Source organism: Phalacrocorax aristotelis, chromosome 13 (assembly GCF_949628215.1).
Source record: "Phalacrocorax aristotelis chromosome 13, bGulAri2.1, whole genome shotgun sequence".
Taxonomy (NCBI): Eukaryota; Metazoa; Chordata; class Aves; order Suliformes; family Phalacrocoracidae; genus Phalacrocorax; species Phalacrocorax aristotelis.
Window position 1 is genome coordinate 9,574,232 of NC_134288.1, and position 27,368 is coordinate 9,601,599.

At 55.0% G+C, this 27,368-nt stretch overlaps 1 protein-coding gene across 1 annotated transcript in view; it reads left to right on the plus strand.

Moving 5' to 3' along the window:
- Nucleotides 1-2,780: 2,780 nt before the first annotated feature.
- Nucleotides 2,781-27,368, plus strand: part of NOL4L (nucleolar protein 4 like) — a 69,336-nt gene continuing 44,748 nt past the window's right edge. Inside the window, exons 1-3 of the mRNA XM_075109044.1 lie at nt 2,781-3,169; nt 20,703-20,858; nt 24,575-24,686. Of these exons, the coding sequence (XP_074965145.1) occupies nt 2,861-3,169; nt 20,703-20,858; nt 24,575-24,686 (577 nt within the window). The 5' untranslated portion in view covers nt 2,781-2,860. The remainder of the gene's footprint in view (nt 3,170-20,702; nt 20,859-24,574; nt 24,687-27,368) is intronic.

Sequence of the window (27,368 nt, forward strand, 5' to 3'; positions counted from 1 at the left end):
CCACAAGACCCTCTCCAACAGCATCATGTTGGGCCCAGAGCAAGCTTGATGGTGACACTGGGAATTTTTGGAGGTGTGTCCAGAGATCCAGTAGGGTAGAAAGGGTCAACATGATTTACAATGGCATATTTCAAGAATTAATTTCAATGCTCCAGAGTCACAGACATGCCCTCCTGCTCTAGAATGGCTAACCCATGGCTCAGCTCCTGCAGCATTCAATTCCCACCTTGGGGATCTGTTGGATGGGCACCATGCACTGGCATGGAGCAAGGGGCAGTGAATAAAACAGCCCTTCAGCCGAAGAAGTGCCCTCACCTTCACCCCTGCCTCCAGCCCCCAGTGTGCGGCACTGCGGCCACCTGTGCACTGGCTGGCTCTGCCACTACCGTGCGCTGCACCTCCAGCACTGGCCTGACAACTCCCTGACACATCAAATTCCTTTTCCAGGTTACCACAGGCTCCCAGCCTTCTGCATCTACATCCTCATGCCAGCCCTACTGCTGCTGACGATGCAGGCAGCCCTCAGTACACACCACTGCTGTGTCCCCAACTGGCACAGAGCAGGTGCGTGGCACTGCCGGGTGGCCACGGAGCACATGCATGGTGGCACAGCTGGGAAGGCATGGAGCACACGTGTGGCACTCCTGGGTGGGCATGGAGCACACGCATGCACAGACAGACCAGGAGCACTCGCGTGGCACCAATGGACAGACCCGGACCACATGCATGGCACTGCCAGGTGGGTGTGAAGCACACACATGGCACTGATGGACAGACCGGGAGCACACGTGTGGCATTGATGCATGGCCCAGGAGCACACGCATGGCACTGCTGTGTGGGTATGGAGCACATACATGGCACAGATGAACAGGGAGCACATGCATGGCACTGACAGACAGACCAGGAGCACACGCGTGACAGTGCTGGGTGGGCATGGGGCACACATGTGGCACTGATAGACAAACCAGGAGCACAGCCGGGAGCACATGTGGCACTGATGGACAGGAGCACACACATGGCACCCATAGACAGTCTAGGAGCACATGCGTGGCATTGATGAACAGACTGGGACCACATGCATGGCATACATGGACAGACCAGAAGCACACATGTGGCACTGCCGGGTGGCGATGGAGCACATGCATGGCACTGATGGACAGGAAGCCCATGCATGGCACTGATGGACAGACCAGGAGCACACGCGTGGCAGTGCTGGATGAGCATGGTGCACACATGAGGCACCGATGGACAGACTGGGACCACATGTGGCATTGATGGATGGACCAGGAGCACATGCGTGACAGTGCTGGGTGGGCATGGAGTACATACATGGCACTGATGGACAGGGAGCACACATGTGGCACTGATGGACAGACCGGGAGCACACGTGTGGCACTTCTGGGTGGGCATGGAGAACATACATGGCACTGATGGACAGGGAGTACATGCATGGCACTGACGGACAGACCAGGAGCACATGCGTGGCACCACCAGAAACACGGCACATGCGTGTGACTGCCGGGGAGGACACAGAGTCACAGCTGCCGACTGGGACGGGCCGCCCCATCTCGCCCCCCCGGGCCAGCTGTGACCGCCCACCACCAGGGACCCCTCGGAGACGGAGGAGCGGGACCGTGGCCCGAGAACCGCCCCCTCCGGCAGTGGCGGGGCTCGGCCACACCGCGGGACAGCCGCCCGGCCGCAGCCCCCCCGCCGCCGGGAGGATGCTCTCCCGGTTCCTGCCCAGGAAAGAGGCGCGGAGGGCGGGAGCGGCTGCGGGGGAGCGGAGCGAGGCACCGGGGCCGGGGTCCGGCCTTTGTCTCCCTCTCCGGGGCTGACAGAATCGCGGCTGCCCCGGGGCCGGTGCACGGAGCGGGGTGCGGCTCTGCCGGTCCGGCGGGACAACCCCCCCCCCCTTTCCGCAACCTCTACGGTCAAGCCCGGTCGAGGACGCTGCGGGTCGATCCAAACCCTCCCCGTTTCACGTCCCGTTCGTTCCGGTGAACGACGGATCCCGTCGTTACCGTTGCCCCCGCGGCTCCTCCCCGGCTCTGCGGCGGCTCGGCAGGTGCCCGCCTCCGCCCCCGCCGGCCCGTCCCGCCGCACACGTGCGTCCGCGCCCCGCCGGCCCTTTGTCTGGGACCGGCACCTGGACCCGCGCCCCCCCGACATCCCCCCCCTCCACGGCCGGTCCCCCCACCCTCCCCGTACGCTCCCCGGCCCGGACGGGCCGGGGAGCGGGGAGGGGGGGCGGCCGTGGCTGGGGAGCGCATCCCACCGGCGCCGCTGCGGGGAGCGGTGGGCGGCCGGCGCGGAGCAGGAGGGCCGGGCGCGGGGGGGAGCGGCGGCCCCGGGGCGGGCCGGCCTGGGGAGGTGGGGTGTAAGGGGGGGGGGCCCGGCGGCGGCGGCAGCGGCGAGGCCGCTCTAACAGGTGGGATCCCGCTGAGAGGAGGAGGCGGCCGGAGGGGGGCGGAGGAGGCAGGGACGGGCGGGCGGGCGGGCGGAGGGAGGGAGGGGGACGAGCCGGAGCCGCCTGTGATCCTGTGACAGGAGCGGCTGCTGCTGCTGCTGGCGCCGCCGGTGCCTCCCTCCGCCCGGCTCGCCGGGTCGCTGTCCGAGCCCCGGCGCCCCCCCCCTCCCCTCGGCCACCCCCCGCCCCGCCCCCCCCCCCCCTTTTTCCCCTCGCTCCATCCCGGCCGTCGCCCCCGCAGCCCGTCCCGGGCCGCACCGCACCAATCGGGCTCGCCGCGCCGCCCCGGTTGCCCCTCCGCCCGCTCCGGGACAGGGCGCGGGGCCGGGCGACGCCGTCACCGCCGCTGCTGCCGCCGCTACCGCCGCCGCTACCGCCGCCGGCCGGGCGATGCCGAAGCCGCCGCTGCTGCTGCGGGGGAGCCGCCCCGGGGACAGCGAGCTGGGGCGGCAGTTCCGGGACTGGTGCCTGCGCACCTACGGGGACTCGGCCAAAACCAAGACGGTGACCCGGAGCAAGTACCAGCGCATCGCCGAGGTGCTGCAGGGGGGATCCGGCTCCGGCGGCGGCTCCGGCGGGGGGGAGAAAGGCAAGTTCCAGTTCTGGGTCCGGTCCAAGGGCTTCCGCCTGGGAAACGGCACCAGGGAGGCGACGAAGATGGGTCAAGTGGTGGTATATGTGCCGGTGAAAACGGGAACGGTTAGTGCGCTCCGTGCCCTGGGGGCTCTGTGTCTGTCTGTCTGCCTGCCTGTCCGTGTCTGTCTGTCCTCCCCGGGGGTGCGGGCGGGGAGGGGGGGGGGTGGTTGCCCGGGGCGGGGGCGGGCATCCCCGGGGCCCCTGTCCCCGCTACCGCCGCGTCGGCCCTGTCCCGTCAGCACCGGGCGGCCCAGCCCCGCCGCGCCGCCGGCCGCCGGGAGCGCGCATGCCCCATGCGGGGCGCGACGCGGGGCCCGGCCGCTCCCGCAGCCCCCGCCGCTCCCGGGGCACCCGCCGCCCCGACCCGCCCGGGATGCGGATGGGGAGAGGCGCCCGCCCGGAGCCTCGCACCTTCCGCCGCCCCCCCGCCCCCGCCCCTCCTCGTCCCCGTCCCCGTCCCATCCGGTGCGGCCGCCGTGCCCGGGCGCTGCCGGCGGGGGGGGGGAGGGGGAGGCGCGGCGGTGCCCCGCGCCCGCCGCCGTGCACCTGCCCCCGCGGGGGGGTGGTGGGCCGCGCCGCCGCCCGGTGCGGACCCCGCTGAGCCCCCCCCCTCCCGCCCCCCCGCCCTGTCCGATCACGTTCGCCCGGCATTTCCCATCCGCCCCACGGCCGGGGACAGGTCTGCAGTCAAGGGCAGAGAGCGGCGGGGAGGGGGCGCCGGCACCCCCCGCCTCCGCCTCCGCCGCCGCGCCCTGCCCGCCCGGCCACCGCGCCGAGCGGAGAGGAGCAGAGCGGAGTCAGCCCGGCCCGCTGCGGCTTGCCCGGCCCCGGCGTCCCGCGGCGCTGCCCGCCCCGGCGCGACCGCTGCAGCCGCTGCCCCGGGAGGGGGCGGGAGGAGGGGGTGCGGGCAGCGGCAGAGCCCGGATTAGGGCAGGCCCCCCCCTCCCCGCATGCCCGCGGGCCGCCGTCCCGGGAAACTCCCCCGCCGGAGCCTCATTGTTCGGCGCCCCGCCGGGCCGGCGGCGCGGGGCGCACCGGCCGCCTCCCTCCCTCCCTCCCTGCTTGCTGCCTGCCTGCTGCCTGCCTGCTGCCCGCCTCCCCGCCCCGCCGCCGCCCGGGGCTGCCCCGCCGCCCCATTGTTCCCGTCCCGAGCGCTCCCCGCTCCCCGGCGCGGAGGGAAACGCGCAACTTTCGCGACCCCCCGGCTTTGCGCGCAGGGGTGCGCCCGGTGCGGCGGCGCTCCCCCGGCCCCGCTGCCCCCCGCTGCCCGGAGGGGGGGGGGGAACGGCCGGCCCGCCGCCCCGCCGGGGGACGGCTCCGGGCCAGCGGGCACAGAAGGGCTCCGGGAGGGATTTTTTTTTTTTTCTGTCCCTCCCCTCCTCTCCCCGCTGCTGCTGCTGCTGCTGCTGCCGCTGCTCTAAAGGGTGCAGTGTTTTCTGTGCACACACAGACTCCAGCATTGATGTGGCTGGAGGATGCTTCCATTGAGGGCAGCCCATCTGTGGCAAATGCTTCTAAACGCACTATTTACCTCCCATCTGGTCTGCCTTATTATTGGGGGGAGGGGGAAGGGTCATTATTTCTCCCTTTCCCTTCGTGGTGCTCAGAGGCGCCTTTCTTTCTCCCCTTGCAGCCCCCCTCCCCCATGCCATGCCCCAAAAAAATTCTTTGCAATTTTTTTTGAGACCTCTTTGCAGCCCTCCTCTCCCGCTTCTTCCCCCCGCCAAAGAGCCCCTGCTGAGGGCGGATTAGGAGCAGTACCCCCTTCTGCAGATACAGCACTTCCCCAGGGTCCTCTCCATCTAGCAGGCGACTCTATCCCAGATCTTCCAAATGCTGCAGAGTCATGGTACCCCAGAGAGGCCGAGCCAGACTCCCTCGACCCTGCTGCTAGCTAGACGCCCCCTCCCCTTTGTCCGTGAGGGAGTCCCTAGGGTCAGCAGCTCAACGAGGCCGGCACAAGCCCGCGTATTCCCAAAGGGCTTCTGCACAGATGAAGTTTCAGCAAGGAGCGTGTCTAGGCCCCCGCATCTTCCGTGGCAGAGTCCCTGCAGGCTACAGATAGGAGATACACCCAGGCTCCCGTAAACCAACAACAAAAAGCAGGCATGCCCTCAGGGGACAACTGAATTTTCCAAGGGGCAATACCGTTTATTTCCCAGAGCGTTCCGGACTTGAGGGCTGGGAACACTTTACAGAGCCCCCAGCTGTAGGCAAGACCAGTCATTGCACTCCCCCAAATCCTCCAGCACCTAGTCTGTCCAAGTTGTTGCCCCCTGGCCCCTCTGTCCCGGCCCTCCTCAGCCCCACTGTGTCCCTCGCTGCTGGGAATCCCATGGACCATTTGAGACAGATGCAGTTGCTGCGTTTTGGTTTTGCCTGAAGTGGCTCTCAAATTTAGAGATAACTTGACAGGGATTTTCTTCAGCTCCTGATAATTCAGTGCTTGCCTCGTCCTCGGTGGTTTGGGCTGGGTTTGTGGGTGTATTTCATTTCTTTCATGCGTGCAGTCAAATAATTCATGATGCCGATACAAGCCTTTTGCTCGACAGTAAAGCATGTATTCTGGTTTAATTCTGGTGTATTCAGCTGCTTTTCCCAAATACTTCTGGAGTGGCGTTTTGGTTGCTTTCTCCTGGCTGTGCTCCTCAGCAACCTGATACGGCTCGTCCTGTCTGCTCGTCCTTCTCTGAGCACATCTGCTGGAGAAGCACCATGCCTGGGACTGTCCCACGGCTGAAGAAAGGCGAAACACATGCAGCCCCCGGGTGCAGCAGAGGGGGAGGCGGGGGGGGTCCATGCCGCTGTGTTGTATGTGCAGGTCACTACAGGAAATCCGAGGTACCAGGAGTGAAAGCTAGAAGAGAGGTGGTAAAGAGCGTGTAGAGGGCAGCAGTGGGGATACGATCTTTTCTTCCCCTGACAAGGCTGGGGCCACTCCTCCTCTGGGGAAAAAAAAAAAATCCCAAACCTCAAAAATAATAAGCCCCCAGCAGCAACCTGGTAGAGGTGTTCCTTTTGGCTTATGAATCCGGAGCTGGTTTGTGTATTTTCTGCGCATCTGTAGCGAAAATACAATTAACTTGTGGTTATTATTTTCTCTCCTGAGTAACTTTCCCTTGCCCTCCTCCAGGCCTCTCATCAGAACAGGCCTAATCAGATTTGGGTGGCTTGAGAGCTGGGACTGTGCACTGAGAAGGGGGCATCTGCCTTAGGTGGTGGTCAGAGCAGATGGTGGTCTTCTCAAAGAATGCACTGGGAATAGGAACAGCAGTGCGGACGGATGTCTGGCACAGAGGCTGTTCAGATTTCTTTTTCCCAGATGAACATCCCAAAGATGCTGGACGTTTAACACATACAATTAAAAAAAACCCTACGCAGATAAACACATGTGGTTTAGCAGAGTAGTATGTTGTTGTCTGACAGCCCTATTCATGTATGGGCTGGATGCTGCATCCCTTAGGTCAGGTTGTTGGAAAAAAACACGTTTAGGCTGTACTGAGGAGTAGGAGGAGGGTATCATTGTGTGCTGCTGCAGCACAGACAATGGATACAGACCAAAGTGCCCAGATCTGCCCTTCTTTCATGTGGCTAACACACACACTAAGGTGTAAAACACCTCGTTATCTGTGGGCGGAACCGAACCCTGGTACTGGATGTGTAGTGCTCTCCCTTCTCCCCAGATTTGCTAAGAACTGTGGGAGAATTTGTTTGTGACAAGGTGCTAAGATGCAGTTCATTATAATCTCGTGTCCCTCTTGTCCTAAACATTTAGCATCATTTAGACAGTCTCTCATACAAACATAGAGCGAGATGGAGACTCGGTGCAGGGAAGCGGACAGCGCTTTGGTGACAACTGGCGATGCAGATGGGTTTGGCTGTAGCAGCAGGGTGTGCAGGGGAGGGTTAGCCTCAGACTTCAGTTCGGGTATTAGCTGCGGGAGTGGTTACACACACTCTCTAAATCGATGCTGTACTTTGCCGTGCGTGGTGGGAGCTTGTCACAACTCTGGAGCGATGGCCAGCCTTGCAGGACAGATTCATCCTGGCAGCCTGTGATGCAGGCTGGAGCACTGCAGGATGAGGCAGGGGAAGCCTGGCGTCAGACTGGCCCTTCGGGGACTGTGCAGAGGCTCGGGAATCGGGTAGGCTCTGCAGCACTGCCCACATTTGATTTTGCTTTCTTGCTCTTTCCCTGTGCCCTGCAGAGCTGACACAAGGTTCTGGGGTTCTTGTTGGCATTATTTAATAATGGCCTTATGGGGACATTCATGTGGGTGGGTCGCTGTTGTTGTACAGGTACAGTTCACCTGTGCTGGCTCCCCTGCAGCCAGATGTTAGAAATTATTTCACAGTCGTGCCTGGTGAAACTCACCCGAGGAAAGGTACTATAGTGGGGGGAGTGCTATAAAGGGAATTTATGAGACCAAAAGCAAAATGGGTGGAGGCCTTTCACTGGCAGCAGGAAAAACATCCCATGGGACACCAGATAAATCTCACAATACAACCTATCCTTAAATACGTTTTAGTTCTAGAGACAAGGAGCATTGTGATGTGAAAGCCACAGTGCCAGGCCTTGGGACAGCACAACACAGTAGCAGAATGCTTGAGCTGAGAAGCCGGGCATGTTGGAAAGATGCTTCTCCAACAGCTAATAGAGGCTACATTTTTCCTGGTACAAGTACCCTTCAATGCCCATATTCAGTGCCCCAAAAAGCTGCACATCTATAACCTCTAAGAACATTAGTCAACAGAAGGTTTTCACTATGTGAATAACCACTTAGACTTTCTGTGGACTTCAAGTGATAAAAAAAAATAAATCAAGACCATTCAGAAGAGCCTTAGACAAGGCAAATGGGCCTGAGGGTATTATCTGAGAAATTGTCTATTACTTCTACAGCACAAGCCTTACTTAGAGCATACAGAGCCTTCACCTGCTACGAAACAGCCTACCCCTGAGCACGCAGGGCAGCGTTGGCTTTTGCAAGGAGCTGAACCGATGGCAGGTTTACATTTAAATGTGCACTTAGGAGACTGGCATGATGCTGGCCCGGGTCCATCATCCCATCCAACTCAGTCTAGAGAAAATCTCCTACATCTACATCCCTTCCAGATTCAGTTCCAAGTTTGCACAACATCAGTTGCAGTTTTTACTTCTGAAGCTGCTTGTGGTAAGAGTCACAGCAGTGATATCCAGTCCTCTGGGCCTGAGAGCTGGCTTAAGCTCACCAGGCAGCAACAAAAGCCTCCAGTACCTTTGCAAGGTGAATTTAAAGAGCTCTGACAATCTGTGGTTACGCAGACTGGCAGAATGAAGTTCCTCACCAAGCCAGGAGCAGGACATCTGGCAGCAGAGCCTGTTTCCAGCTCCTGCCCACTCCCACCCCTCCGGGACAGCCTGCTAAAGCTGCTTCTAGGGATAAGGGGAGAAACCAGCATCTAATTCAGTCCTTGCTTTTTTTCTGCCAAGACTACAAGCCTGATTATAAGGCAGCCCCACCGTGGTTGTTAGCATTGTGGCATGGCACATGTGGTGCAGCTTCAGCAAGAGACACCACCATCCACAGACAGCCTCAGCCTTGGGAGCTGGCTTTGGTCATCGGCACTCATGAGACCTGGAGTCACATCAGCAAAGGTCCTGCATCCCACTGCTCCTCCCAGTCCCAGTTCCCTGATATGTGTCTGACTGAACAGTTTCTACAAGAATAATCTCTCTACCATCTTCACTGTACAACCTACATGATTCCAGAAACATCAATGGCATTGCTGATCCAAGAGGAACAGCATTTTTTGGATAACTTTCATCTGAAAGTTATCTCGCTCACCCCACAATTGCTTTCACATTTGTGGTTCTTGTTGGGTATTGCTCTGAAGAGGGTAAAAAACCAAACAAACACAGCACAGCTCTGCAAAGCCTTGTTAAATTAAGCTAAAATGGAAAGGAAAGAAATCCAGGTCTGATGAGGTGCCATTGTCCCAGCTCTTCAGGTTCCATCCCACCTTTGCAAAGGAAGAGGGGTCCAAGTACTCAGGGCCCTAAATTAATGATGAGCCGAGAGGACTGTCTGTAAGACCAATATGTAGGCTGTTCTCTCACCTCTCGTTGCGGGCTGTGACTCAGAGGGGCTTGCTCTGACCACGAGCAGGCAGGGGAATTTGGTCGCTAAGGATGGCAGCAGAGCTCCAGAGAGGTGGCTACGCTCCTTTCAGTGAGAACTTTCTCAAGAATCTCTTTGTCCAAACCATTCTCGGCAATAATCGCTGGCTAATATAATTTCTACAGTTTTGTTTTTGCTGTTATGTTAGGTCTGATGTGAGCAGTCTATGAACTTACACTGTGGACAAACAAATGGCAGGGAAACCAAAAAGCCATGGAGGAGCATCAATGGGCTGTCCATTCATCCAACCCACACAGATGCTCTGGGTTCACAAAACCTTATCTGCATTGCCATGCCAGAGGAATGTATATTCATATCTTTTTCGTTAGTGCAAATTAGCAGTTACCTTCCCTGATCTCGTATGAGCTGTACCCACCTCTAAAGAATTGCATCAAGATGGGCCAAAGCCACCACTGAGTTTCGGTGTCTGGTCTAATTAGCTGATTGTAGCGAGGGCAGGTACATGTTGGCCAAAATTGTCGTCTTTGTTGGAATGCTGCTGACTTCCACTTTTATGACTGATGCCAAAGAGTAGCAATTTATTGCTGCAGACTGTATGTGCGTGTATATAGGAGCAGACAGTAAGAGCAGAGGTTTGGCGTACAGGTTTCTTTCCTGCGTGTCTGAGATTAAGGCAGCGGTCACTGAAAGTTAAGCAGAGGCTGGTTGTGTCTTACCAGCACAGTACAGGACCTTTCACGGAATGACAGTCGAGAAACTGAGACTCTGTGTGAATGGTTTCTCTCTGTCCTTGCTCTGCTTCGGCTCAGCAGCCCACAAGGATGAATTTCCCTCCTGACACACAGGCAGAGGCAATGCTAGCGGCTCAGAGGGACCCGTTCCTCGATGAGGGGCAGGGGTGTTGTTCTGGGGAAGACAAGGTAATTCAGTCTCTGTGGCTGAGTTTGGACTTTCCAGTTGCGAGATATGGTGATGGGTTTCTGTTATGGGAGTCTCTGGGCTAAAAATTAATTCAGACTCATCAGGCTCCCCCTCCAAAAAAAAAGGAGAATAACATTTGGGGCTCTTCTCTTGGCTTGCATTTGAAGGAGGAATCTCAGAGCAAACCCTGAGTCATCCCCTTATTCACGCTGTCAAGACATCCAAAACCATCTGGGTTTTGGTGCTGTGAGTACCATCTGCACTGGTGCCCAGTTACCGACAGGGTGTTCCAGTTTGCAGTCTCACAGCACTGGGACAAGCAGCCAGCCCAGGGGAGCTGGTCCCTTGGGGATGCTTTTGGGTTTGGCATTCCCATCATCAGTTTGGATGCCGGTCTTGCGGCTCCCCAAGCCGGGATCAGGCATCTTTGACGGGCTGGGAGGAGGCCTGCCTGCTCCTGCTCACCTGCGTCGGGCGTTTTGATCCAGCAGAAAGCCCTTGAGCTGGTGACAAAGGTCTGGATGTGGGCTGGAAAGTACAGTCCTGTCTCTTAGCAACTGGTTCCTACCTCTGAGCTCTCGGAGCCGTGTGTGGGACAGAGAGCATCAGTCACGCTCCTGCTGCAGCAGCAACGCGCCGAGGAGGGGATGGGGGATCAGGCCGGCTCCAGCCACTGCCAAGATGCTTAAAGAAGCTCAGGCATTTCTAACACAAGCAGTCATCTGTGAGTCCTAATCAAAGCTTCGGTTTAATTGCTTTCCTCGTGCCCTTCTCTGCACGGCAAACAGAGCACCGATTGGCTGGCTGCAGCGGCTGCCTGCCAGCTACCTCGAGGGGCTGCTCCGCACTGCCCCAGCTTTTTTGGTCACAGGGGTGGGGACCAGGGAGGGAGGAGGAAGAGGGAGGACACGGCCCATGTGTTTCTAGAAAAATTAGATGTCATAGGGTCCTTCCCTGAACTCCTCTGCACTGCACTTGGGAATCCCCCGTCCCCCTTACAGACATTTGCATTGCTATTTTCTCTTTGGTGCTCGGTTCTGCTGTTTCACCCTCGTGTTTCCTCCTAACCAACTCCTCTGGTGAGCATTTCTCAGAGGCTCCCTTGCCAAGCACTGTTTCATAAACATTTTCATGAATCCCTGCTTTGTCCTCCTAATTAACCATTCAATTGGCCCCCAATGGAGCCTTCACCTCTCCTGCGAAGATCCTGCATGCACAGATTATAACCTGTCAGCTGCCAATTTATTCCTCACGCAGAGGGCAGGTTATATTAATTGTCTGGCTTCCCTGTCCTGTTTGGTTTGCCCTCCCTTTCTTCTGCTCCCAGTAGCATCCCTGTTAGGAGACACAGATGCACAGAAAGCCAAGGGAACCCAGGCAGGAGACCGCTCAGTATGACCCATGTGTCCAACCTGCGGTGATGCGGCAGTTAGACCAGATGTGATGGGATGTTGCTGGCCTGTGTCAGACCTGGGAGAGGGTTCCTTTGGATGGATTACCATTACAGAGTGTTAAAGAACATGCTTGACTTCTGCTCCCCCCACATGTAGTCTCAGTCAAGAGCTCAAAAAAATCCACTTGTCTGTCCCAAGTTAATGGGAAATCCTTCCTGGGCATTATTTACAAGTCAGAGCTTGGATTTTGGAAGAGTTGGGGTCCCCCTTGTGTGGTTATGGTGGAAACATCCAGAATACAGAGGGGGTTTACCTGAGCGCAGGGAGAGACATAGCAGATTTCCATCAATGTCTCTCCTCCACGCCCGCCCACCCACCTCCCTGTGTAGGGCCCCCTACCCTTGCAAAGCCATGTGTGCAGCCCAGAATAAAGGCACGCGGTGACAACGGTAGGTGCCTGCTCTCACCAAGGGTAGCTGCTGTGTGTTTTGCTGGGTTCATGTATTGGGAAAGGGGGTGATGGAATCCAACGTGACCGTCATGGTTTGGCACTCTCTGCATTTCAGGCACAGTATTCTCGAACTCAGCGTGCGCTCACAGGGAGCAGCAGCAAGTGACATGGTGGTGCTCGGGTGTGAAGTGGGAGATTGGCATTTCCAGGCTCTGGTGCCAGTGATGGGCTGTAATGAAGCCACCGCGGCATGACATGGCGCAGCTCGAGTGCTGCAGTGCCCTTACCTGGCGAGGAGGCTGGGTTTTGGGAGAGGAGGGTCTGCAGGTGTTTCACCCTCCTCGAGCGGCTGCTGAGCTGTCAGCATTTTCCTAGAGGCTCATCTTGCTGTTCCTGTGGGAGTCTCTGACTGTGGCCCACATATTCTGAACTGCCAGAGAACAGGGAGCTGACACCAGGATGCCATGCATCCAGGGCTCAGACTCAGCCCAGCCTGACCTTGATTCACTGTAGCATCATTTGTAACTTATTTTACATAATTTTGCTTGCCACTGATGAGCTGAACTGCCGCTGCTGTTTTGTGCCTCCTCCTACTTAGTTTCATTTTGACATCACCGTGTCCTCGCTGTAGGTATGATGATGTTGCACGGCTGCCCTAACACTGCTGGGTCTATTCCCAGGAAGAGAGGGGTCACCTTGCTGTGACAGGTAACCTCATCGCTTGTTACAATGCCTTGTCCCCCTCCAACTTGAAAGATTTTGCTTTGGTTGTGATCTTTATTAGATTAGTGCTTCAGCGCTGTGGAGGTTGCTCAGAGTGATAAGTTACTTCAAGGAAGAGCCAGCTCTAAACCTATTCTGAGTTTGTGTTATAGTGATACATTTTAAATATTTTTTAGATTTCTTTCAGGATGCTATGGAATATTAACACTCTTCTAATTCTAAATGCAGTCTACCATTTTCCCCCCTTTTACCCACCCCTGCAGCATGCCCCCCCAGATCACATAAAACAAGATCCAAATGACATCTTTACAGATTTATTAAAAAAAATCCCAACACTTGCATTTTAACTCTACCTATTTCAAAATAGGAAAAAAAATACTGCAACATTATAATAACCCCCAAACAATAATGTCTGTGATACCTTCCTTGTTAGCAAGCTACGGCATGACACTTCTGCAAAGGTCCCCAGCTGGTGGGTGGGAAGACCGTGGCCCCGGGGCAGGTCAGTCAGGTGCTCTGCTCACCAGGTTGCAGCAGCCTTTCTTACCAAACCCAAGATAGATGATGCTCCAACGGTAGCTTAGGCTGCTCCACGGCACCCAGTATTTTGTTACTCTTGAAACAGTGTGCTTGCTTGCCCTGTAACCCTGCCTGCAGGCAGCACAGTGTAGGCAGGGCAGCACTGGCTCCCCGCTCGTTCCTGGCAGACAGGCACAGGGTCATGTGTATTGGGGAGTGCTGCACTTACCTCTGTGTGCCAGATCCAGCTGCTCCTCCAGTTTCCCCTGCAGGCATGAAGCCCCGTGCTCGTGCTCGCAGGGAGGCAGCTCTGCTCTCCTGCGCAGTGCAAAATGTCCTCTGCCTCCCAGGCAGAGCAGGCATCCAAGCAAACCTCTGAGCAGGCATCCAAGCAAGCTACTCTGCCTGCTGGACTTCTCCTCCCTCCTCCAGGCAGGCACGGGATGGAGAGCAGCCCCATTCCTCCGGGGAGCAGCCACCCACCAGACCCTGCATCCACTCACCTCCCCTTGGTAATGGCGGGCCAGCAAGGCATCCCGCAGCAAAGCCTGCAGCCCACCTGGGCCCTCTCTGCAGCTGGAGGCAGGGCTGCCATTTCCAGGCTCACCCCTCCCAGGCTGCCGTGTTTTCACTCCCAGGCCTGGGAGACAGGAGAGGAACAAGCTGAGGTCAGAGCAAAGGCCTGGACCCATCTCAACAGCTCAGCTGTGGCTGCTGAAAGAGCAGCTCGCTTGTAAGAGGTGCCTGTACCCCACTGAAAGACATACACCTCAGCTTTGTTTGCCATCTAGAAATAATGCGCCCAGCCCCTCACAAGGAAGTATTTACTTTGCAAAAAAAAAAAAAGTATTGTGTACAGTTCTGGGTAGAGAAACGATGCGAATGCACCCGGCGCAGGCTGGCGGCTGGGGCCTTGGGCACACCGGTCTGCCGGCTCCTGGCCTGAGTCAATGCGTAGCTTTGGGAAACTGACTTACTCTTTGTACTTTGGTTTCCCCTGGAGAAATTAACTCTCCTGGGCCGGAGTGAATCTCAGCTGATCAGCAGAACCGGGGCTGTTTTTACTGTAGTAAGTAGGACTGTAGCTGTAAGTGCCGGATGGGGCTTCATGTTTGCTTGGTGGTTTGTGAAAAATGACATAAATGCTTAGCACAGAGAAACATCATCAACATTTCAGCAAACACTTTCCCCCTATTTTCAACCAGAAATGATCAGAAAAATTTCCCAGCAAAATATCTCCAGAAGAAAAAAGAGCAAAATCTGTGAGAGCATTTGCCATATTCTTCTGGTGGGTTCCTTTTATTATGAGCAATACAGCCGATATTGTTCTCAGCCTAGCATTTCCCCAGTGCCTATTTCTAAGGCATGCACTGTGCCTGTGGCATGAGGGACAAGAGGAAGAGGGAAGTTCGAGGAATCTAGCTCTTCTTTCTCCTCACAGCATTAGCAGAGGGAGCCTGCTGTGGTTTAACATATCCCCCGCAAAAGCTGCTTTCATCCTACACCTAAATACCATGAGGAGTGAACTTCCTAAAGCCCTGGAGAAGTCTAAATATAGAAGCCAATCAAGGGCTGACTTCCCAGAGATGAGAAGTACCAAGAACAGTTTCTTGATCAAAAGTTGTAAGAGTCCATATTGAAATAAAATGTCTGTTTCGGTACGGAAGCCTGTGCAGAAGGAGTAATTGCAGAGGTGGGCTGTGCTCTGCGTGCTCACCGCTCTGTTTGTTGGTGGTACCCGCAGTGCCAGGCGCGGGAGGCAGCCGGGGAGGCCGTGGGCGGCCCAGGGAGATGGATGTGAGGTATCGTCTCTGGAGCACCTGATGTGGATGTCTCTGACAGCATGGCAGGATTTCATCCCTTGCTGTATGTTGCAGTTTCCGTCCTCTTTTGGTGCCATCTGCTTTTTCCTGTTCATGTCCGCTGCCTGTTACAGCTGACAAATTTCTTCTGAAGAACAGAAATTTCCTTAGAACAAAACACAACTTGTAGGAAATTAGAAAGGTACCTTAAAGAGGAAAGAGCAGCAGAGTGCTCAGGTAAAACACAAACGCAAGTTTGCTCATCTCAAAACAGGTATGTGATGGCACCTTTGTGCATGCAGCAGAGGGAACCACCAGGGGTTACGGTAAGGGTGAGGGATGGCTGATTGCTGCTGAGATAGCGCTGCCGGGTGTGGGCTGGGGAACCTGCGGTCACCCCATAGTCCTCTGCAGGGGCCCCAGTGTGGGACCAGGGAACCCCCTGACCTGGCTGGGGGACGGTGGCTGTGCCCTGCTGCTGGCAGGCAACATGAACACAGGCAGAGCGAATGATGCTGCCTCTCCTGCATGCAAGGGAGGTGACCTTGAGGGGCAGCTCGATACTGCTGGCCCCAAACCTCCCGTTTGGGTGTCCTGCAGATGCGAGTGACAGCGGCCCTTCCAGACTGTAGTAGGAAATTAGAGTTTAACGCATCAAGAGACTCTGTACTGGGGGGGGGGAGGGATGCTGTGGTTGGGAGATAGAGAGACGAGTGCTTTCATGTGGGAAGTGCAAGAAGAGGTGAGGGCAGAGGGTCTGCTCCTCAGCCAGAGACAGAGTGCAGCCATTATCAGGCAGGGCTCTGCCGGCAGGAAGCTGCTTTTGACTCACAGGAAGCTGAATTCGGCTGGTATCAGCCCCTCGCGTGAAGGCCAGGGCAGCATTTTATCTGCCGTTGAACACAGCAGATGGGGAAGCAGTCGGCACTCCCTCCCATCCTGCTCCTGCTCCAGCACTCCCTGCCTGGTGGCCTGCAGCGGAGCCCTCTCTGAAAAGGGACTCTTCCCTGAGGAGCAGTGAAGCAGGGGCAGCTTCCCAGGTCCGAGGAGAGCTGCCAGCCCACTGGAGGAGGCAGAGATGGCCCCTGCCAGCTGGCGCCAGGGCAGAGCCAGGACCCTCCAGGCTGTTGAGCCCAGCCCAGGCAGGTACCAGGTCTTCCAGGAGTGCCCCCCACCAATCGGTCCCAAGAGGAGCTGGGAGCACTCAGTCAGACTTTGAAGAGCTGGCTCCCTGGGCTTGCAGCTCAGATTAAATCCTCCCATATTCTCCCAAATCAGAGAATCCGAGGTGGAGAAGGGCTTGCAGGGACGGGGAGCTCTTTGCACGGAGCCTGCTGCTCATCCCTTGGCGTCTCTGTGGAGCTGCCCCGGGCTGGGCCCTGTGGCGCGGGGAAAGGGGAGTCTGGTTTCGCACGGGGCGGCGGCAGCTCACAGGGGCTCGGGGTGGAGGTCACCGCGGGGCAGCTGGAGGGGATCGGGTGGCAGCTGCCGGCCTTAGACCTGCTGCCCCGCGGAAAACCCAGTTACTGGTCAGTGCTGCAGTTTAGCTGCGAATCCCTCGGATTATGACAGTTTTTACACACACGCCAGGCAGCTGAAGAATGGCTGCGGGGGCCTGTGGAGACCCACCGGGTTGGAAGGAGCGGGCTGGGTGGAGGCCGGCCATGGATGTGTGTGCATGCCCGCTAAGGCAGGGCAGGTCCATGTGGGAGGCATGGCAGGGCTGCCGCGGGGGACTCGGGTGCTGAGGGGAGCCGCAGGGGACGGACAGGAGCCTGCCCTGTCCCCGGGGCCCGCCCGCACCCGGGGGCTGTGAGGTGCGGGACCCTGGGTGCCTGCGGCGCGGGAGGCTGCCCGCAGCCCGGGGCCGGGCATGTCGGGGCCGGGCGAGGCCCTACGGGCGCGGCGGCACCGGGGCGGGTGTGAGGTGGAGCCGGCGGCGGGCCCGGCCCGGCCCGGGGGAGCGGATTACCGCCGGCAGCGCGCGGCCCCGCCGGTTGCCATGGTTACCCCGCTACCTGCCGACGGGCCTCAGCCCAGCCCGGGCAGAGGGGGCACCCTCCCCTCCGTCCCCGCTGCCGCTGTCACCGCACGGGACTGACCGGTCACCCCTCACACCGAGCCCGGCCCCGTTAGCGGCGGGGCTCCCCGCGGAGGGGAGAGAGCGGGAAGGGGGACCCCGCGGTGCAAGCAGGGCCCCGGGGGACGGAGCGTGGTCTCGGCGGCGGGAGCAGCAGGCGGGAGGGAGGGCAGGGCGAGGGCGGCTGCCGAGAACAAAGATGCCGGGGCAGGGGCTCGGTGCGCGGCGGGTGAGCGCTGCCAGCGCCGCGGCCGGGCCCCGCGCGTGTGGTGGCGCTGCCCGTCCTCGTGCCTCGCCCCAGGACAGCTTCCCCGCCTGAAATGGCTGTTGCCTCCAGTTGCTTTTCACTGGCCATGCCGGCCTTGGTGATGATGGCCACCACTCCCCGGGCGCGGGGCGGTGAGGTGACCCCGACCCGAAACAGCCACCTCCCGGCTCTGCTCTCGGCTATAAATAGAGCCCGGTTGCCCGAGAGCAGGAGGTGGCTGCCATCCGCAGCAGGGCAGCTGCACAGGGGAGCGGGAGGTGGGGGAGCCGAGGGCTCCAGGGGTGGCCAGGTTCAGCAAGATGGTACGCGGAGGGTGGAGGAGATGCAGGAGGCACTGAGGCACTCAGGCTGTGCAAGAGGCTGGAGGGGGTGGCTGCAGGGGGCTGGTGCAGAGGGCAGAGGGACGTGGGCCTGCAGGGGCTCATGAGGCGTGAGGAGGTGGCAAGCGAAGAAACTGGGACTAGCGGAGGTGGGGAAAACAAAGGACGCTGGGGAGGAAAGAGACCTGATGGGGAACCTGGAGGAGAGGGGGTGAGAAGAGAGAGAGAGCATTAAGGTTGCTGGGAAGGTGGGGAGGAGGCAGGAGAAAGGGGGCGAGACCTGTGGCACAGGGTACACAAGGATGGAAAGGGAGGAGGGACCGAGAAGGGGGAGAGACAGACTAGTGTTGGGCAAATGTAGAGAATGGTGGGGTGCTTGTAAGGTGGCAAAGGGACTTGGTGTCCTCAGCACCTAAAATGCTTCCAAGTGCTTATCTCAAGGCTGAGCTTTGCTCCTAAATCTGTTATGCATTTTGGGGGCAGGTGACTTCCGATAAAGCCCCAACACCAGGAAGGGATAAAAGCATCCCTTATTCCCAAATGATTTTTTGTTGCTTTTTAAACCTAAGGGTTTTTAAGCCATTCTGAGATATTATGGGCTCTGACTCATGCCTTGAATACTCATGAGCTATACTGGGTGTGGAAGGAGGAATCAGAGGGGTGTGGGCCCTCTGAGAGGTAGACTATAGCGCGTGTGTCCTCTTAAATCCTAGGTCAACATTTGGTTATATTGCCAGATATAAACCTCTGTAATCCTAGTAGCACTGACTTGATACAGCTCCTTATATCCAGTGGCTTGATACTGCATGCATCTCACCTGCTTCCCGGAGCTAAATAATCATCACGGGAGAGAAGTCACAAGGCTGATGAGGGGATGGAGGGATGCAAGGAGTCAGGGGAGGGTCACTGCAGGGAATGGGATGTTGAGGAGGCAGCTCTGGCATCCAGCACCCAGCCAGGGTGGAGAGGAAGGCAGCGCTGGATGAGCAGAGAGGCTGTAGTGATGCCCAGACCCTGAGGTTACCTGAACTGCATTCTTTCTGAAACCGAGGAGGAAATAGGGAACCGCCGGCCATGTAGGGAAGAGAGTATTAGTTGGTTGGAATGGCCCTGGAAGTAGTGATTTGTGTAGGGAGTTGGTTACAACCTTAATTTTGAGGGCTCTGCCTATTTAATCTGACTGTGCTTTTCTCCTGATGCATTTTCCTTTGTCCTGTTTCTGTAATTATCCTCATTTCAACCCTGCTCTGAGGATTATTGGTCAGTATGAAGCCTCCTTATGCCCGCTCCTCCTTGGCAAGGGAATACCCGTGTCCTCGATTAAAGTGAAACTCCCCAAATGGTGACAGAAGAAATTAGATCTATATTCCTCAAAGACACTCCCTTGGGCAAAGTTCCCCGACCCCCACCATGGCAGCACTGCCACCCTGCCCCTTGTGTTCATTCTCAATATTCTCTTTGTTACAGCCACCTTTATATACGGCTCAGGCCTCCCCTGGGAAGGCAGAGGTGGTTTATGTTGGAAAATCCTTGTGCCTGTGTCCTGGGTAAGCACACTGACCCGTCCCACTGCACTCCGTGCCCAGTACAGGCAGTCTCTGTTCCGAAATTGGGCTGAGGAGCCAACTTTAATTTTAATAGGCAGCACTTTACATTAAAAGACTGCTTCCCCAAGATGTTGGGTAGTCTTTAGCAGAGGGCGGCCCCTCTAAATGATTGATTTTTGAGAGTCCCTTGACTGGTAGCTTGAGAAGAGCGTTTATTTAATCTATAGACTATAAGATACACAGAGCCCAACCACTAATAACGACAAAAACTAAAGGTTAGGAGATGGGGTGTTCCCTTTGCATGCAGACCTCTGCCAGCCTCTGCCTGCATTCACAGATGTGTGAATGGACGTGAAAAAGAGTTTGCAGGTTATTTAGATGTGCAGGTTGCTGCTCACCGGCCTGGTGTGTACCAGCTGGATGGCATCCATGCATACCTTTTTGGAAAACAGGCCTCAAAGGGATGTAGTGTGTACATATATATATGTATATGTATATGTGTATATAATATATATATATTATATATATACAGCTGTCTAAGCAACAATGGCATTTTTTCAAGGAAAAAGCTAAGCGACCTCCTGAAGCCTGGCCCTTTTTCGGCACCCGTAGCCATTAGAGCAGCCACCGACTACCTCCCATTAGCACTCCCTGCACTGGTGCTTTGTGCTGGAGCGCCGTTAGCAGCTGCCGGTTACCAAAGGCTGCCTCCCCTTCCTGCGGCACACCCTGCCAGTGTGAGCTGACACCGTTGGTGCCAGTCAGCTCGGAGGAGCACTGCTCCCCACACTTCCCACTCCCACCAGTCTGTCACCACTGCCGTGTGGCAGAATTACTGCCTCCTGCTCTCCAGCACATCCTAACACACAAAGAGCTGTGCTGCTGCTGCCAGCGCTCAGCTGCTCTGCGTATGCGAGAGAGGGAGGGTGCCTTGGAAAGGTCAGTGCAGGGAAGGAGGGCGATTCTGTCTCCTTCCTTTAGGGGCTGCAATCCTGGCATCACAGTGAAACCTTGTCCTGCCGGCTGAGCCGTGTCTGCAGGGACTGCAGCCAGGGAGGGTGCCCCACATTGTGGGGCTTCTCGGGATGGTTTAATACCAGGTCTAAAGAGCTTCCTCTGCCTGTTCCCTGCCTAGCGAAATCATCCCAAATTATGAAAATTAAATTTCTCAATTGGTTGTGACTCCACTCTGGACTCTTCCCTTGTTTTTGTTCCTGGCCCAATTTCACTGGCAGCTTTAGCAGCACAACAGCAGCAGCCGCCACTGCCCTGGCTACAGCAGGATCCTCCCTGGAGCACTGTTTAATTTATCCCCCACATCCCCCATGCCCAAGGCAGCCCAGGGCTGGAGCACTGCGGCTCTGCCCCCTCCAACTGCATTAGCCCTGGGCCAGTCTTGTCACCCCTGTCACCCATTGCTGACACTAACTCAACTTGCCTGCACTGTTGTAGGGGGCAGATGGACTGTCAGAGCCCGAGGGCATCTCTCTGAAACGTGTGGCTGTGGTGGAAGATTTCTTTGACATCATATACTCGATGCATGTGGAAAGCTCGTCGGAGCCAGGCAAAGCACCCAAACATGCCGGGCAGAAGAAAACCTACCGAGCGGTGAGACTTCCCCTTCGTGTGCAGCGAGGGGATGGGAGCCAAGGAGCAGAGGGGCCATGGGAACAGGCATCCCGCGGGGATGGGGACGGGAGGGCAGGTAGAAGCAGAGCTGCTGGTGGGAGGCAGAGGTGAAGGAGAGTCCTGTTTGCCTGCGCGGGGAGGCATGAGAAAGGAGTCATTTAAAGGCAGAGCAGCTGTGCTCAGGAGATGGGAAACCAGGCTGCAGTGGCAGCACAACAGTACGGCTGCTTGGAGAGGAAAGACCAAGTGAATCATACAAAGACAACTGTACATGTCTGGGGGTAGAAAAAAAGGAAAGGATAAATGCTCAGTATTACTGATGGGTGAGGGGATGTTTGCCCAGTTCCCCGCGCACTCTGCTCCGTGCCATCTGCCTCCCTGTCTCCCTTGGCTGGAGGGAAATGTCTCGTGTGGGCCTTGAAGGGCACGAGCAGCCAGAAAGGGGACTGGAGCATGGCCAGAGCCCGCCCCTGGCCAAGTGGATGCTCTCACCAGCCCATCCTGGGTTTCCTCTGTTACAAAATGGAGGCAGGCACCAGGCTAAGTCTTGTCAGGTGCTCCATGGATGCTGAGAACCAGCTCTATCCATCCTGAAATCACTCTAGTTAGGTCAGGAATAATTTAGCTTGAAGTGTGTTTCTCCAGGGAGCTTGCTGTTTCTCCTGACTCTGCACAGCCCTTTGATGCAAACATTTGGGCTCTCCTTTTACAAGAAGAGCTGAATTTACTGTCCAAAACTGAGCTACTCCCTTGAATCCTACATCCCTGAGGACCAGGTCGCTTAGAGACCAAAGTGGCTGGCTGGCAGCTCGTGTCTCTGGTGTATACATCATCTTGGAGAGGTCTGTGCAGGCTGCCCTGGTCTCTGCGATGATGCCTGAGATTATGCAGGGCTTGGTGTACTGCCGGAGCCAGCTCAGGGGTGGAGTCTGTCCTGCTTGCCCTGCCTGCATATGTCCCCAACCCATCAGTAGCTCTGTGTGCTGGCAGTGCCAGAGGAGTGCCCAGTGCCCTGCAGTCCCCCCCATCTGGCAGGAGCCCCCGGGGAGCATGGCTCTGTGCTCACCACTCGTGGCATCGCTCTGTGCCCTGCACGTTCAACTCCAGCCCCAGAGCCTGGGGGCCGGGGCACGCGCTGACCCTCCCCGGCCCGGGGCAGGTCACCTCTTTATAGCCGGGGGAGCAGCCCCACCAGCACGACCACAATTCAAAAACTTTCCTCTCATTTCCCCAGCAGACCACTCTGACCCTCCCCTAATTCCTTCAATTCAGCTCTCTAGAGGACTAATCTGTGCCCTGCACAGCCTCGGGGGAGCAGGCTGGGTCCGTCTGTTTTCCCAAGCCTGCTCGCGGCAGTCAGAGAGCTTCACGCTCCACCCCTCCGTCTCCCTCTTGAGCTGAGATCATCACATTAGCAGTGTGTATCCCCTCCTGACCTGGCAGGACGCTGCTGGCTGGGCCGGCTGGCCTCGCTCATGCCCTGTCTCCCTGGAGCGCCTTTGCAGCTGGGTCTGGAAGGTGAAATGCTGCATAGCGCACCCCGTGCCGTGGCTCGGGTGCACAAAGGGACGCTGCTGGGCAGTCAGCTCGGGAGGCTTCAGTGTCTCCTGCTGTTTCTCTCCTTCTCCCTTTCCCCACCGTTTCTGATTAGAGGAACCGGAGAGTTTGCCCTTGTCCGTGACCTCTGGAGGGAGGCAATCAGAAAGGGAGTTTGGATGGGAGATAACTCATCAAGGAAGCTGTCTGCTCTGCAGAGCATCAAATCAGCTGAGAAATAACAACTGTATCACTAAAATTAGCTGAACATTTGCAGCAGAGACTATGGACTGGCTGGAGCAAAAGAGGGAGGGAAACTGGGCTCAGCCCCGCGGGCAGCATGAAGGGACAGTTCCCTGCCTGCACAACAATACCATGTTTGCCACCAGCAATTTTCAGGCCCCTAATTTCAGTGTTTCTGTGGGAGTCCCTAGTGCTTGTGCATTGATAAATATCGCACAGAGGCAAAGGCTGAGCTGAGCAGCCGTTCAGTCACAACAGGGCTCGATGGGGCTGTAGCTGAATAGAAGGAGAATCCCATGAGGACCAAGCACTGCATCCTCCATTTGAACGGCTGGGACAAGGTCCCTGCCTGAACTTTCCACCCATCTGGCATTAGCGTGCACGTAAAACCTCGGGCTCTGCTGCCGCTCAGTGGAGATAAATGTCTCTCCCTCCCGCCACAACGTCAGGTCACGGGGCTGCTTTAGCCATGATCAAGCAAACTCTCTGCCCTCTGCCCCATTGCACTTTTTGTATATCATTATTTTATTCCAAGCTTAAGCATCACCCTTTCCTGTAGGCTAGAAAAATGCTTGGAATTTAGGAATTTTTAATTTTTGCTAACAAAATAAGGTGGGAGTGTGATGCCCACCAGCCAGAGGATGGGGATCAGGACATCCTCGGCTGCCCTCCTGGCTCAGCCCCCGTCACCAGCCGTCACTCGCGAGGTGTCTGGTTGCAACCCTGCTTCCCGTTATGAGCCCCACTTCTGCTGGGCTCGCAGCCCTGAGGACTGGCACAAACAATTGAATTTCTGTCTGCTTTATGACCCCACTTGTAAGTGCTGTGACCCCTGCTGGGGTCATGGCCCCTGGTTTGGGAACCGCCATGCTAGGACAAGTCACTTAGACCAAACAGGATGGGTGATTAACCATAGGAACCAACGCCAAAGTAAGAGTTGGGCTCTCCACCTCTTAATGCCTTCCAATTAAGACCAGATGTCTTCCTGGAAGATGTTTTAGGCAAACCACAGGCTACTGGGCTGCAGGAGAACCTGGGCGAAGTTCCCTGACTTGAGCTACACAGAAGGTCAGTCTCCGTGATTTGATGGTCTCTTATGGCCTTAAAGAAATCTACATTAAAATAGCCTCATTCCTTCTCCAAATAACCTAGTCTTGATCTTTAGAAATACTGTAAAATTGCTGCTGGCAGGGATTAATTGGAATAATAGGACTCAGTGATAGCCAGGCACCTTCTGTGGGTGCTTAGGTCTGGAGAGAGTGTTTAACTTCAGGTATCCAAGTTTAAATATTTATTCTTAGCTTTTCCTCATCTGTAAAATACAAATACCCCTCAAAGGTTCAGGAGACTTAATTCATTACTGTTTGTAAAAATGTTTTCAATTCCCTAGATAAAATATGTCACAGAAGTGCAAAGTATTATTAACAGTAATTGATTGTCATTGTGGGAAAAAGTGACCTGCCCTTACAAAAGATTAATGGATTCTTCAGGTTACTGATGTGATGGTAATTAACAATGCAAACAGAGCTGACGAGACCTTACTTTCTCATTTGATTCTTACACATTCGTAGCTTTGCTCTCCCCAGACTCCAAGGGGGAATAGAGAGGAGTTTCTGGGAAGGAGTGGCTATGCAGGGAGTCCAAAGGTCTGCTTGTTTGCATCTCTTGGTGCCTCTCTGACATACCAGTTACCCTCCCAAAATGTTCCTCCATCAACAGTTGCTCTGGAGAGAGAGACACATGGATACCAGGACTGGGCTGACAGGAACGGTGTGTTGCTGTGATTCGTTGATGTTCTTGGCTAGGCTGAGCAGGCGAGGTGGGAGGGTGCCGGTGGTCTCCTGCGCCCTCTGCCCGGCTCTCCGTTATGCATTTTCCCTCTCCCAGAACATACAGCCATTTCATTGTTTTCCCAGATTGCAGAGACCTATGCTTTTCTCCCAAGAGAAGCTGTGACCAGGTTCCTGATGAGTTGTACTGAGTGCCAGAAGAGGATGCATTTCAACTCCAACGGACTGGAGCCCAAAGGTAAATGCGAATGAATTCTGCCAGCAGAGCTGACACAGCATTTTGTACCAGCATGGTATCACTGATAGCTGTCAGGATGCCGCTCCATCAGTGAGATACTTCTTTACCAAATGGTTTTCCCAAACCTGTGTTATTTTTCATGCACTTTTGTAGGCAAGCTGAAAGAATTGTTTAAATCTGGTTTATCCATCACTGTTTTCAGTTTAGAGAGCAGAAGCAGTCTAGCTTTCTTTCTGAGCAGGCAAGCAGTTTCACTTCTGAGTCCACCTTCCCCAGTGCAACCATACACCACTTGGGTCAAAAATAATTCAGATATGTCTGCAATCAACCTATAACTGTGTGTGGGTGGAAACATAGATTTCTGAAAAAATGTGACCTAAAATTTTGCCTTTAAACTATTAAATTTCTAATGAAAGACACTGAATAGGTCTGAATAACTGAAGTTTCGGATGAAGAAGTAATTTACAGTAATTAATAGATATGCATGTCGTGATCCTTTTTTTGATAACAGAAGGCATTTTGGTAATCAATGTTATATTTTGCCTGTGTATACAACCAATTGGCCTGGCCATTGTGGTGGTTGGCTCATCATGGTTCTTTCGTAAATGGAACCAATCTGCAGCTCCTAGGTCTAAAAAATATAAGCAGCGCATAAGATGGGATCAGGTTTTCTTCCAGAGTAAATAGTTAAAGTTGATGTTAGTGTGGGTTTTTTTCTGAATTACTTCTTTCTGACAACTTGTTTTCATGATCAAGTGCAAAGCATCAAACTGACTCTGAGAGGTTTCACCCAACATAATTGCTTCTTTAAAAAAACATAAGCAAACTGCAAAGAGTTATACTATTTCAAAACTGTTAAGGCAAACAGGCTAATTTGGCAGCTCTTATCAAGCAGAGAAGCAGAATTAAATAAACAAAGGACCCAACAATAGAAAATTTCTAATATTAAATACTGATTTCCAACTGTTTACAGCTAGGAATAGAGCTACAGACAACCCAGAGGTTCTGTTCAAGTGGGTTATGTATGCCAGCGATCCAAAGCTAGTGACTGAAATGCTTTGTACTTGTTATATATTTTAGAAACTCTCCCAAATAATCCTATGTGACATTTATTAGCCTAAGCTCCATTACCGCGGCTCTTCCCATTCTGCTGGCTAAGGGCCTGATCCCTCTTTCCAATTAGGTCAAGAGAAGTTTTGAGGCCTTCGGCCTCACTGGGAGCAAACCTGACCTCTACACTGGTTGCGCCGCATCCATCACCAGTGGCATTCCAAGTCCTGTGGCTGTGGCTGTCAGCTCAGTGGGCAGGAAGGATGATGGGATGAGAGTCAGGCCAACAAGGATGTTGCCTGTTGGTTTGACCCAAAATGGGACACAATACTAAACACCTGGCACTAGCCCAGTGTTCCACCCCAGAGCTTGGGGTCCCTTTTCAGGAGGCAGCTGATGAAAAGGGTCTTTGTTCCTTCAGGGGCTCCCTCCTGCCCACCCACCATCCTCAGCCCTCCCATGCCTCGCTCAGTGACACAGCACCCGTCCCGGCTTAGAGGTGGCTCAGAGAACACCAGGTGCTGATTATCCTCCCCAGAGCAGTCCTAGCTGTGGAAATCATGTCAGAGCTGAGATCTGGCTGTCCTGAGCAAATTTATAAATTAATATAAATATAAAATAGAAATTTATAAATTATTTTCATAAAGCTTTCCCATTACCAGGTCTCTTAAAAATTTATCAAACAGGAAAACAAAGGATCCCACACATGAAAAGTCCTGCTTCTTACCCACCAGGAATGGGAGGACAGAAGTGCCTTTCTGTTCTGAATAGTACCTAAATAGTGACTAAGTACCTGTGAAAATGCACAGAGTAGATTAGATAAGGTAACTTTTACTAGGGAAGAGTGTCTGATTTCACTAATGCATATTCAGGAATTTATCAGGAGAAAATCACCTAAAAAACCACTGGGGTCATAGAAGAATTACCTAGGTGTATGCACATGCATACACACATACAAGGATATATAGGTAAAGTTTAACTCAGTAAGATGAAAAAATTGAGCCATTCCCATCTCTTCCTACTTCTCTTGTCTATTAAACAAATCTCAACACATTTCATTTGTGATCGCAAAAATCCCTAACTAAATGTATCTGACATCAAACCCTGCAGGGCACCCACATAATTTATAAAAGCAAATTTTCTTGCTCATGGGAAACTTTGAACATCACTGGACTTCACTGTGATCTCTTTGCACTGTTATTAAATTAGGACGAATTCCAGTGGAGTTATACAAGGTGGAATTAGGATCGAAATCATTTTACTTTAAACCATACTGGCTGTTCCATCTGTATGTCCAACACATGGGGCATGTGATAGAGATAACTTTTGAAAAATGAGCTAAAGGATTCCAGTAACCCCCTCTTGTGACGTAAGATATGAGGATTGTTCCCGTGGAGTCCCCCAGGCCTTTTAAAACAAAGGTTTTCTTTCTTTTTCAGTTAGCTTAAGAAAAAAAGGGGTTGGATTCTTAGGCTCAAGCTCTTATCTGTTGCAGTTGCACAAATTCACAGTAAATTTGTGGCTGCTAATGGCATTATTCCAGATTTACATCAGGATGTTTTCAGGCAGAATCTAAGCGCCAAAGATCATCTACCTCCCTATTCCTCCCCCTGTGAGGATGCTGAGCTGCTT